The sequence below is a fragment of the Talpa europaea genome (assembly GCF_964194135.1).
Source record: "Talpa europaea genome assembly, chromosome: 1".
Lineage (NCBI taxonomy): Eukaryota > Metazoa > Chordata > Mammalia > Eulipotyphla > Talpidae > Talpa > Talpa europaea.
The window spans coordinates 43727623-43738174 of record NC_140073.1 but is presented as its reverse complement, the minus strand read 5'-3'; the positions used below and the strand labels follow the sequence as shown (position 1 = coordinate 43738174).

The 10552-nt window shown below is 40.3% G+C and overlaps 1 protein-coding gene across 1 annotated transcript; it reads right to left on the bottom strand.

Moving 5' to 3' along the window:
• Positions 1-9607: 9607 nt before the first annotated feature.
• Positions 9608-10552, bottom strand: LOC311182440 (olfactory receptor 52D1-like; the record flags this gene model as incomplete). Its single annotated transcript, XM_084251228.1, has 1 exon — positions 9608-10552. One exon carries the CDS (start codon positions 10550-10552, stop codon positions 9608-9610), a length of 945 nt encoding a protein of 314 aa, XP_084107354.1.

Sequence of the window (10552 nt, the reverse complement as noted above, 5' to 3'; positions counted from 1 at the left end):
TATGTGAGCTATGTTATTCCATCATCCTGTCCAAATTAAAAAATAAATATAATGATGCATAACTGAAACTTATATAACAATGCAATTTACTTCAATAAAGAATTAAAAACAAAAAGATTATAAAAATACAAATACCAAATTTTTTCATTATTACAAGCTGCGAGAAATGTCAACTTCAAATCATATACAACTAGTTATTGAATGATTTTTTTCAGCAGTGCAATTTTACAATTACGTCAAATACATGGGACTGGACATTTTTTTTTTTTTTGGTAAGAACACTTAGAAAATTTTCTATTTACCTATCTGCCCATCTATCATCTATCTTTATCACCTATCTACTTACCTATGATCCACTCATTTAGTTCTTACCTTGCCTTTATTTTTTCAGGAAGTGATCCAGTTGACCAGGTACATTTTAGCATATTATAGTATTAGTGTAAAGGTAGTAGTTCATATATTGCTGAATATCAAGATATACTTTTCTACCAGCTGAGAGAGTAAAAATAGTGACAATGTTGGATGAACAACCATTTGTATATTTAACTCCTCTTCCCCTCTTCCCAATGATAGGACTTACAAGAAAGGAGACTTGGGAAATGCTAAAGAACTATTGGGGCAAATTAGCTAAAGAAGCATAATAATGAGGTCTGAACAAAAGTGGTCTTATAAGAAAGGTGAGTCATTGAATTAATAAAGGAAAGACCTTGTATTTATAAAAGCAGCTAAATTTAATGGCACTAAATCATTTTATAATGGACTACCAAATAGATAAAATGACTAAGTCTGGAAAATATGGATATTTAGGTTACTAAATATCTGTGCTCCTTTGTAATTACCAATCAGACTACTCCATAAGGTAGATAGCACATTCATCAATCACACAATACACTTGACACTTGTCCAGCAAACTTTCGAATTCAACATTGGCATCCAGGTATTAGCTTACCAGAAAATGTGACTTGGTATGTGTGAACAATTATTTTGGACAGACATTCTAACAATACAAAATTTTAAATAAATAAATAATTGTTTTAGTTCAAATATGAAACATCCTTTTAGTCTGAATAAAACTAGGCATAATAATAAGAAAAAATAATAGCTTTGACCAGTATAGTTCAGGAATCAATACTAGGGCTAGGTTAGTAAATGTTATGATCAATGTGTGTATCTCAGATTCAATACTGAGTTAATCACCTTCTTCTATATTACTGTTTTCAAGCCAAGAAGTTGAATCCTCTTTCAGACAACCATAACCACTGATCTTCACTTCTTAAGAGTGGGCACAGAACCTCCAACCTAAGCTTCACCAATCCCTTCTCAGAGAAGTACTAAATTTCCCCTTCCCACGTCAATTACAACTCTCCTGCTTTTTTCCAGGTTATCTTACCTCTGTGATGTGCTGGATTAATTGTTTACCCTGATACTCAGCTTAATATTGACTATAGCTATACCAGGTGCTATTATACATTTTATCCTGGGGGACCAGGGGTCTGCAAGGAATATCCTTATATGGCCTCTCAGGAGAATGCTATCTTTTGTAAGCAATTTTACTAATCTCTCCCAGTCTCTCCAGGTATGTTTGGGATTTTTGGAGGGAATCAGTCTTGGGGCATCCACACCACCTGAGCCCTGAGCTTAGAAAACAATCTCTGGATTCCAAGTTTCTTAAGATATTTGATTTATTTTACCCCTTGGACTTAAGCATGCATAGATGCTATCAATTAATACTTTCTTATACCATGCGTGATGAGAACAGGAAGGAGTAGACCATACCATGTAACCATGTTTGTAAATTAATCAGGGTGACCGCATTAATATTCCAATCTGCCTCCAAATGTTCTTAAGTGAAATACCCAAATCACAATTCATTCTGATAAAAAAACAAAAGCTCCAGGACATTTGTTATTCACGTTACTCCCTGAACTTGTTTGATTAAGTACAGAGTCTGTGTCATTTCTTGTGCAAGAATATCACTATTTGTGTTTTGGGTGAAATGCCATATAAAGTTTGGGTATCTTTTCCTACAGAGGTGTTCCACCTCACCTTCCTTTCTTGCTGAGTATTTCAGGAGGGACAGGATTGACAGGCTGTTTTCCAGGACGATAGATTACCTGTATTTATGCTGGGCTTGTTCAGTGGGGTTGCTGCCAGGAAAATATTAGAGAAGGGAAAAAGAGCCAGGATATTTCCCCTTGTTTCTTGCTCTCTTCAACTGCATTTATTCCATGGCTCCAGATCATGCCAGAGTTGACTACCATGGTCTCCACTTCTATTTAGAGACCCATATTCTTGAGATATGATTAAACTACTGGTGCCGCTCTCTGTTTTGCAGACTTACAGTTGGTGTGGTTGTCTGTATTTTATCATAATTGGCTTCTTGGAAGTTGTATAATTTGTGTAAATAATTATCAGTATTAAAGATTTCCTGTACTAAATATTAAAGTGTTTTCTTTTTCCTGGTTAGATTCTGACTATTCTAGATGCTTTCCACCATAATGTAAGGGCTAGTGACTTTGATAATTGGTTGATTTGAAAGAACAACAGATTGATTATTGTCCTTTTTTGTTAGAAAAGGGACAATAAAAAGCTACCAGCAAATTCAATATAATAAAGGCAATATGGAAATACACACAGCTAATAGTGTGTTTGATGAAGTACTGAACGCCTTCCCTCTATAATCAGAGACAAGGTAAGAATGCCCATTTTCACCAATTGTATTCAGCACGGCAGTAGAAAGTACTAGAAGCAATTAGACAAGACAAATACATAACAGGTATCCAAATTGGGAAAGACCATGTAAAATCACCTGTTTATGGCTGATGTTGTTTTGTAAGTAGAAAAGCATAAAGAGCACATGCACACTCACACACACACACACACACACACACACACACGCTTCCCAACTAAAACTAATAAGTGAATTCAGCAAAACTGCAGGACACAAAACCAACACAGAAAAATCAGTTGCATTTCTAAATGTTAACAATGAACAACCTTAAAAAATAAATTATTAGAGGGCGGAGCAACATGGCGGCGAGGAGACGCTGCGAGTAAGATCTCCCATTAAAAAAAGTTAATAGGGAGGAAAAGCGGCAGGTCCCAGTGAGAACTGGGACACGGAAGATAAACGGACGACTCCAGCAAACTGCCCAAAGAAGAAAGTTGCCATAAAAGAGGACCAGAAGGGAGGGAAGCGCAGAACCCTGCTCCCCTCCCCCGCCCACAAAGTCGGCACTCTCCGACCGGCAGAGAGGAGGGAAACAACAAACCAAAATGGCCAACAAGAAAAACGGACGCAGCAAGTGGGACTGTGAGTGGAAAGGAACTATTTCAGCCACCACACCCCGTGAACGGGAGCTGCGGAGAACCCTGCAGGATCCACCGCGGAGGTGAGCTCCAGGCGCCATTAAAGAGAGCCCCGCCCCCCAGGAGGAGACCAGCACCAGCACACAGCCCCGGCCACCCGGTAAGCTTGCGCAGAAAGCGGCGCGCTGATCCAGATCGGATCGCAGCTGCCCAGGTCCCCGCGCCTGCGACCTAGGCTTGCGGGGAGACCGCAGAGGCCCTCCCTGAGTGAGCAGGAACCAGGCGCCCAGGCAGGGAAGCGGGATTCAAAAGGCGCCATTCCCGCGCCACTGATCTGGGCTACAGCCCGCGTCCTGGAACTGAGGGCTTTGGAACTGAGACCCGGGGCACGAAATTAGGGGCGTGGGTTCCCCACGACGGTGGGGCACAAGGCAGACACAGCACCCCAAAGCCGTTGAGGTGTACCCTACCATCCCCGCTCTGCTCCCTGTCCCACGGGGTGGAAAATCAGCTCCCCAAGGGCTCTAGGAGAGATCTCTGGCGCCACCTAGCGACTTGAAGCCAGCAGAGGCTCCTGAAGGAGCTAGTGGCCAGCTGGGGAGTTAGCCCACACCGGGCCCCTTCCGAACAAGTAGTCTGAGCCCACAGGGAGAGCGAGCACCCACAGCCGGGGCAGACCAGGTGCGCAGAAGAGTGTGCCTGAGACCAGACGCGCAGGGAGTGTGTCCCACATCACCATTTTAGAACAGGGACACTTCTTCAGTAAAGACTACCTGCAGAAGGCTTCCTCAGGAGCCAGAGGTGGGCGGGGGAAGTTCGCCCATGCCAGACCCCCTCTGGCCTGCAGTACAAGCCCAGAGGGGAGCAGGAACCCACCGCCGGGGCAGACCAGGCGCACAGGGGAGTGTGTCCCCACATTGGCATTTTAGAACAGGGACCTTTCTCCAGTAAAGACTGCTTGAAACTGACAGATGACTCCTGGAGGAACCAGAGGGATACAGAGAAGCCCACCCAAGATGCCGGCCAGTCCCATCAACACAGTGTCCCAACACATACGGCAAATTAGAAAACAGACAGTAGGGAGGAGAAGAACCACACGCAACCTAGCAACTCTCCAGAGAAAATGCACACCACAAAAAGAAAACCAGCCCCCAGATTGCAATGACAATAACTTGGAAGAATTTCTGAGCCTTCCAGAAAGAGAATTTAAAATTGCCGTGATTAAAAAACTGACAGAAGTCATAAAGGAAAACAATGATAAGGGAAAAATAATCAACGATCAGAAGAATGCAATTGAGTCCCTAGAGAGGGAAAACAATGGTCAGAAGAAAGAAATTGAGTCCCTAAAGAGGGAAGTAAAAGAAATGCAGGAGATCAAAGAATTAATGGAAGAACTAAAGAATTCTGGGAAAAGCAATGAAAGCAGAATAGATGAAATGGAAGAACGAATAAGTAATCTTGAAGACACAGAAATAAAAAGAACCAAAACAGAAAAGGAAAGAGAAGTATGAAGGAAAAAGAACGAAGAAAGACTTCGGGAACTATCTGACTCCATGAGGAAAGGAAATATAAGAGTTATAGGAATACCAGAAGGAGAGGAGAGAGATGTAGGAACAGAGAAAATATTCAAAGAGATAATTGAAGAGAACTTCCCAAATGTGAAGAAGGAGCTGAAAATTGATATACAAGAAGCAAGAAGAACACCAAACTTCCACGACGAAAGGAAAAATACAGCAAGACACATAATAGTAAAGCTCCCAAGAATCCAGGACAAGGAAAAAATAATGAAGCTGGCAAGAGGGAAGATACAGATAACATTCAAAGGAAAACCAATCAGGCTGACATCAGACTTCTCCGAAGAAACACTACGGGCAAGGAGAGAGTGGAGGGACATAGTCAACAGACTCCAAGAAAACAGATGCCAACCAAGAATACTCTATCCCGCAAAGCTCTCCTTCCTCTTTGAAGACAGAATATGGACCTTCCCAGAAAAACAGAAACTCCGGAATTTCATTGCAACTAAACCCCCACTCCAAAAAATACTACAAGGAGTCCTAAAGCCAGAACCTCAGAGGGACGAATAAGAATGAAAGAAGGCCAAAAAAAAAAAGTTATTAAAAGAATAAATAAATAAAATCAAAGGAAAGACAAATACAATGGCAAATACAGATGTTAACATATCAATATTAACTCTAAATGTAAATGGACTAAACTCTTCAATAAAAAGACACAGAGTTGCAGCCTGGATTAAGAAACAAAACCCAACCTTTTGCTGTCTCCAGGAAACACATTTAGCTACAAAAGATAAAAATAGGCTCAAAGTTAAAGGATGGAAAACAATCCTACAAGCAAATGGACCAAAAAAGAAAGCAGGAACAGCTATACTTATATCAGATAAAACAGATTTCAAACTCAAAAAGATAAAAAGAGACCCCAATGGTCACTACATTATGATCAAGGGGACAATACTTCAAGAAGAAATAACACTCATTAACATATACTCACCAAACGAAGGAGCACCAAAATATATCAGACAACTGTTGTCCTCTCTGAAAACAGACATCAGAGAAAACACATACGTAGTGGGAGACTTCAACACACCACTATCAACAATGGATAAATCAACAAGACAAAAAATAAGTAAAGAAACCAAAGCTCTAAATAAGGACCTAGAGCAATTGGGCTTAACAGACATCTATAGAACACTAAACCCCAAAAAAACGGAGTACACATTTTTCTCAAGCGCACACGGATCATTCTCCAGGATCGATCACATACTGGGGCACAAGACAAACATCAACAGATACACCAAGATTGAAATCATATCAACCATCTTTTCTGACCATGAAGGCATCAAACTAGAAATAAACCATAAAAAGAAGGCAAGGAACTTTCCTACCTCATGGAGATTAAAAACCACACTACTGGAAGACCATTGGACTAATGAGGAGATCAAAGAAGAAATTAAAAATTTTTTTTAATTGAACGACAAGGAGGACACCAATATCCTAAATGTATGGGATGCAGCAAAAGCAGTAATAAGAGGAAAATATACAGCAATAGAAGCTCACATCAAGAAACAAGAAAGAATGCAAAGAAACAACCTAATCTCGAAGCTCAAAGATCTAGAAAAAGAACAACAAAAAAACCCCAAAACCAGTAGAAGAAAAGAAATAATAAAAACCAAAGCAGAAATAAATGAAATTGAAACTAAAAAAACAATCCAAAAGATCAATGAAACCAAGAGCTGGTTCTTTGAAAAAATCAATAAAATAGACAAACCCCTAGCCAGGCTCACAAAGGAAAAAAGGGAGAAAGCACAAATAAACAGGATCATCAATGAAAGAGGAGAAATCACAACGGACACAGCAGAAATCAAAAGAATAATCAGTAACTACTATGATCAGTTATATGGAAACAAGTTTAACAATCTAGAGGAGATGGACAAATTCCTACAACTCTACAATCACCCAAAGCTAGATAAAGAAGAAATAGAACACCTAAACAGACCAATTACAATTAGCGAAATTGAAATGGTAATCAAAAACCTCCCCAAAAACAAAAGCCCAGGTCCTGATGGATTTACAAATGAATTCTACCAAACATTCAGAGACGAATTAGTGCCTATCCTTCACTAACTCTTCCAAAAAATTGAGAAGGAAGGGACAATACCAAACACGTTTTATGAAGCCAACATTACACTAATAAAACCGAACAAGGACAACACAAAAAAGGAAAACTACAGGCCAATCTCGCTAATGAACACTGATGCAAAAATCCTCAATAAAATTTTAGCTATCAGAATCCAACAATGTATCCATAAGATAATTCACCACGACCAAGTAGGATTCATTCCAGGGACACAAGGATGGTTTAACATCCGAAAATCAATCAACGTTATCCAACACATCAACAAAAAGAAATATAAAAACCATATGATAATATCAATAGATGCTGAGAAAGCTTTCGACAAAGTCAACACCCATTCATGATAAAAGCCCTTGAAATTCTTGGGATACAAGGAACATACCTCAACATTATAAAGGCCATCTATGACAAGCCAACAGCCAGTATCATTCTCAATGGTGAAAAGCTGAAAGCAATTCCATTAAGATCTGGAACAAGACAAGGATGTCCACTCTCACCACTGCTTTTCAATATAATACTGGAAGTCCTAGCCAGGGCAATAAGACAAGAGAAAGACATCCAAGGAATCCAAATAGGAAAAGAAGAAGTCAAACTATCACTATTTGCAGACTGTATGATATTATACATAGAGAACCCCAAAAACTCCACAGAAAAGCTAATTCAACTCATCAATCAGTTCAGTAAAGTGGCAGGATACAAAATCAACACGCAAAAGTCAGTAGCCTTCCTATACACAAACAATAAATCTGAAGAAGAAGAAATCAAAAAAACCATCCCTTTTGTTATTGAAACAAAAAAAATCAAATATTTGGGAATAAATCTAACAAAAGAGGTAAAGGACCTATACAAAGAAAACTATAAAACACTGTTAAAAGAAATAGAAGAAGACACAAAGAAATGGAGAGACATCCCCTGCTCATGGATTGGAAGAATAAACATTATTAAAATGGCCATCCTTCCAAAAGCAATATACAGATTCAATGCTATTCCAATCAAAATTTCAATGTCATTCTTCAAAGAAATAGAACAATTATTGATGAAATTCATATGGAATCACAAAAAACCCCGAATAGCCAAAGCTCTCCTGAAAAAAAAAGAAGGGAATGGAGGCATCACACTCCCAGACTTCAAACTCTACTACAAAGCCATAATCATCAAAACTCATGGTATTGGAACAAGAACAGACATACAGACCAATGGAATCGAATAGAAAATCCAGAAATAAACCCACAGATTTATGGTCAACTAATCTTTGACAAAGGAGCAAAGAATATGCATTGGAGCAAAGAAAGTTTGTTCAATAAATGGTGCTGGGAAAACTGGGTCGCTACATGCAAAAGAATGAAGCTTGACCACTACCTCACACCATACACAATAATCAACTCAAAATGGATTAAAGAACTAGACATAAGACCTGAAACCATAAAATATATAGAAGGAAATATAGGCGAAACACTACGTAATTTGCACATCAAAGACATCTTTACAGACACATCACCCAAAGCAGTGATAGTGAAGGCAAAGATAAACAGCTGGGACTACCTCAAATTAAAGAGCTTTTGCACAGCAAAAGAGACAATAACAAAAACAAAGAGAAACCCCACCAACTGGGAGAACATTTTTGCACCCAACACTAATGATAAAGGACAGATCACAAAAATCTGCAAAGAGCTGATGAGACTCAACAACAACAAAGAAAATAACCCAGTCAAAAAATGGGCAGAAGAGCTAAAAAGAAACTTCTCTGAAGAGGAAAAGCAAATGGCCAACAGGCATATGAAAAAATGTTCAACATCACTTGTCATCAGGGAAATGCAAATCAAAACTACCATGAGATACCATCTTACACCAGTGAGAATCGCACATATTAAAAAAACTAGCAACAACAAATGTTGGCGAGGGTGTGGAGAAAAAGGAACTCTTCTGCACTGTTGGTGGGAGTGCAAACTGGTCCAACCACTGTGGAAAGCTGTGTGGAGATTTCTGGACCTACTAAACATAGAGCTACCATATGATCCAGCAATTCCACTCCTAGGTATTTACCCAAAGGACACAGAAACATCAATTCCAAAGAGCACCTGCACCCTATGTTTATAGCAGCACTGTTTACAATAGCTAAGCTTTGGAAACAGCCCAAATGCCCAAAAATAGATGACTGGATCAAGAAGATGTGGTACATATATACCATGGAATATTACTCAGCATTCAAAAAAGATAAACACATGCAATTTGCAGCAACATGGATGGCGCTGGAAGGGATCATGCTCAGCGAAATAAGCCAAAAAGAAAAAGAAAAATACCGGATGGTCTCACTCATAGCAGGAATCTAGAAAACTTAAATAAGGGACCAGGAAAATGAATAACTATAAGAAAGTGAAAATCAAAATCAACAAAAAACTATGAACCAGAGACACTTTTAGGGGGGCGGGGGCGGGAGGGGAGGGATTGGGGTCAGAATGGGGGGGCTGCAATTGTATGGGGAATATAACAATAAAATTTATTTAAAAAAATAAATAAATAAATAAATTATTAATTATGAACTGAGTATTGATAAATCCAGAGAGATTTCTCTGTGTGTTTAACTATGAAGCCATCATCTTTTCTACTTCCATTTATTCTTGAACGATATATTTTATTGATTCAACTTAAATCAAGCCACTTTGACCATTAATGTTCTAAGAACATGCTCCCGTATTTTCTTGGTCCTTACTCCATACACAATGGGATTGAGGAAAGGAGGTACCAACAGGTACATATTTGCAATAAAAATATGGATATGTGCAGGTATATTTTTCCCAAAACGGTGAGTGAAAATGGAAAAGCCAGCTGTAGAATAGAAGACAAGAATAACACAGACATGAGATCCACATGTGCCCAAAGCCTTGAAGCAAGCCTCCCGGGAGGGCAGGCGGAACACTGATCGGAGAATGAAGGCATAGGACACAGCAATGAGAATGGCATCGCATGAGCCGATGATGGACGCCATACTGAGACTATAACTCTTGGTGGCCCCTATGTCCTTACACGCTAGCTTCACTACAGCCATGAACTCACAGTAGGTGTGGGCAATGATGCGCGATCTGCAGTAGGGCAGCTGTTTGAGCAGGATGGGGTGTGGAGTAAAGAAGGCCACTCCCCGGATCACCACTAAAATACCCATTACACAAATGCGAGCGTGAGTGAGAATGGTGGTGTGGCGCAGTGGGTGGCAGATGGCCACGTAACGGTCAATGGCCATGGCCAGGAAAAAACCCGATTCCATGGCAGTGAAGCTGTGAATGAAGAACATCTGGGTCAGGCAGGCCTCAAAGGCGATGTCGCGGGCTCTGAACCAGAAGAGGCAGAGCATGCGGGGCAGCGTGGACGTGGAGAGCACCAGGTCCGTGACGGACAGCATGCACAGAAAGAGGAACATGGGCTCGTGCAGGCTGCGCTCTGCTCTCACCACCGCCAGGATGGTCACGTTTCCTACCACGGCCACCACGTACATGGAGCAGAAGGGAATCCCGATCCAGACATGCAGGTGCTCCAGTCCTGGGATTCCCACCAGCAGGAAGGTGACAGGAGAGGGTCGAGAAGTGTTCAGAGGAGGCAT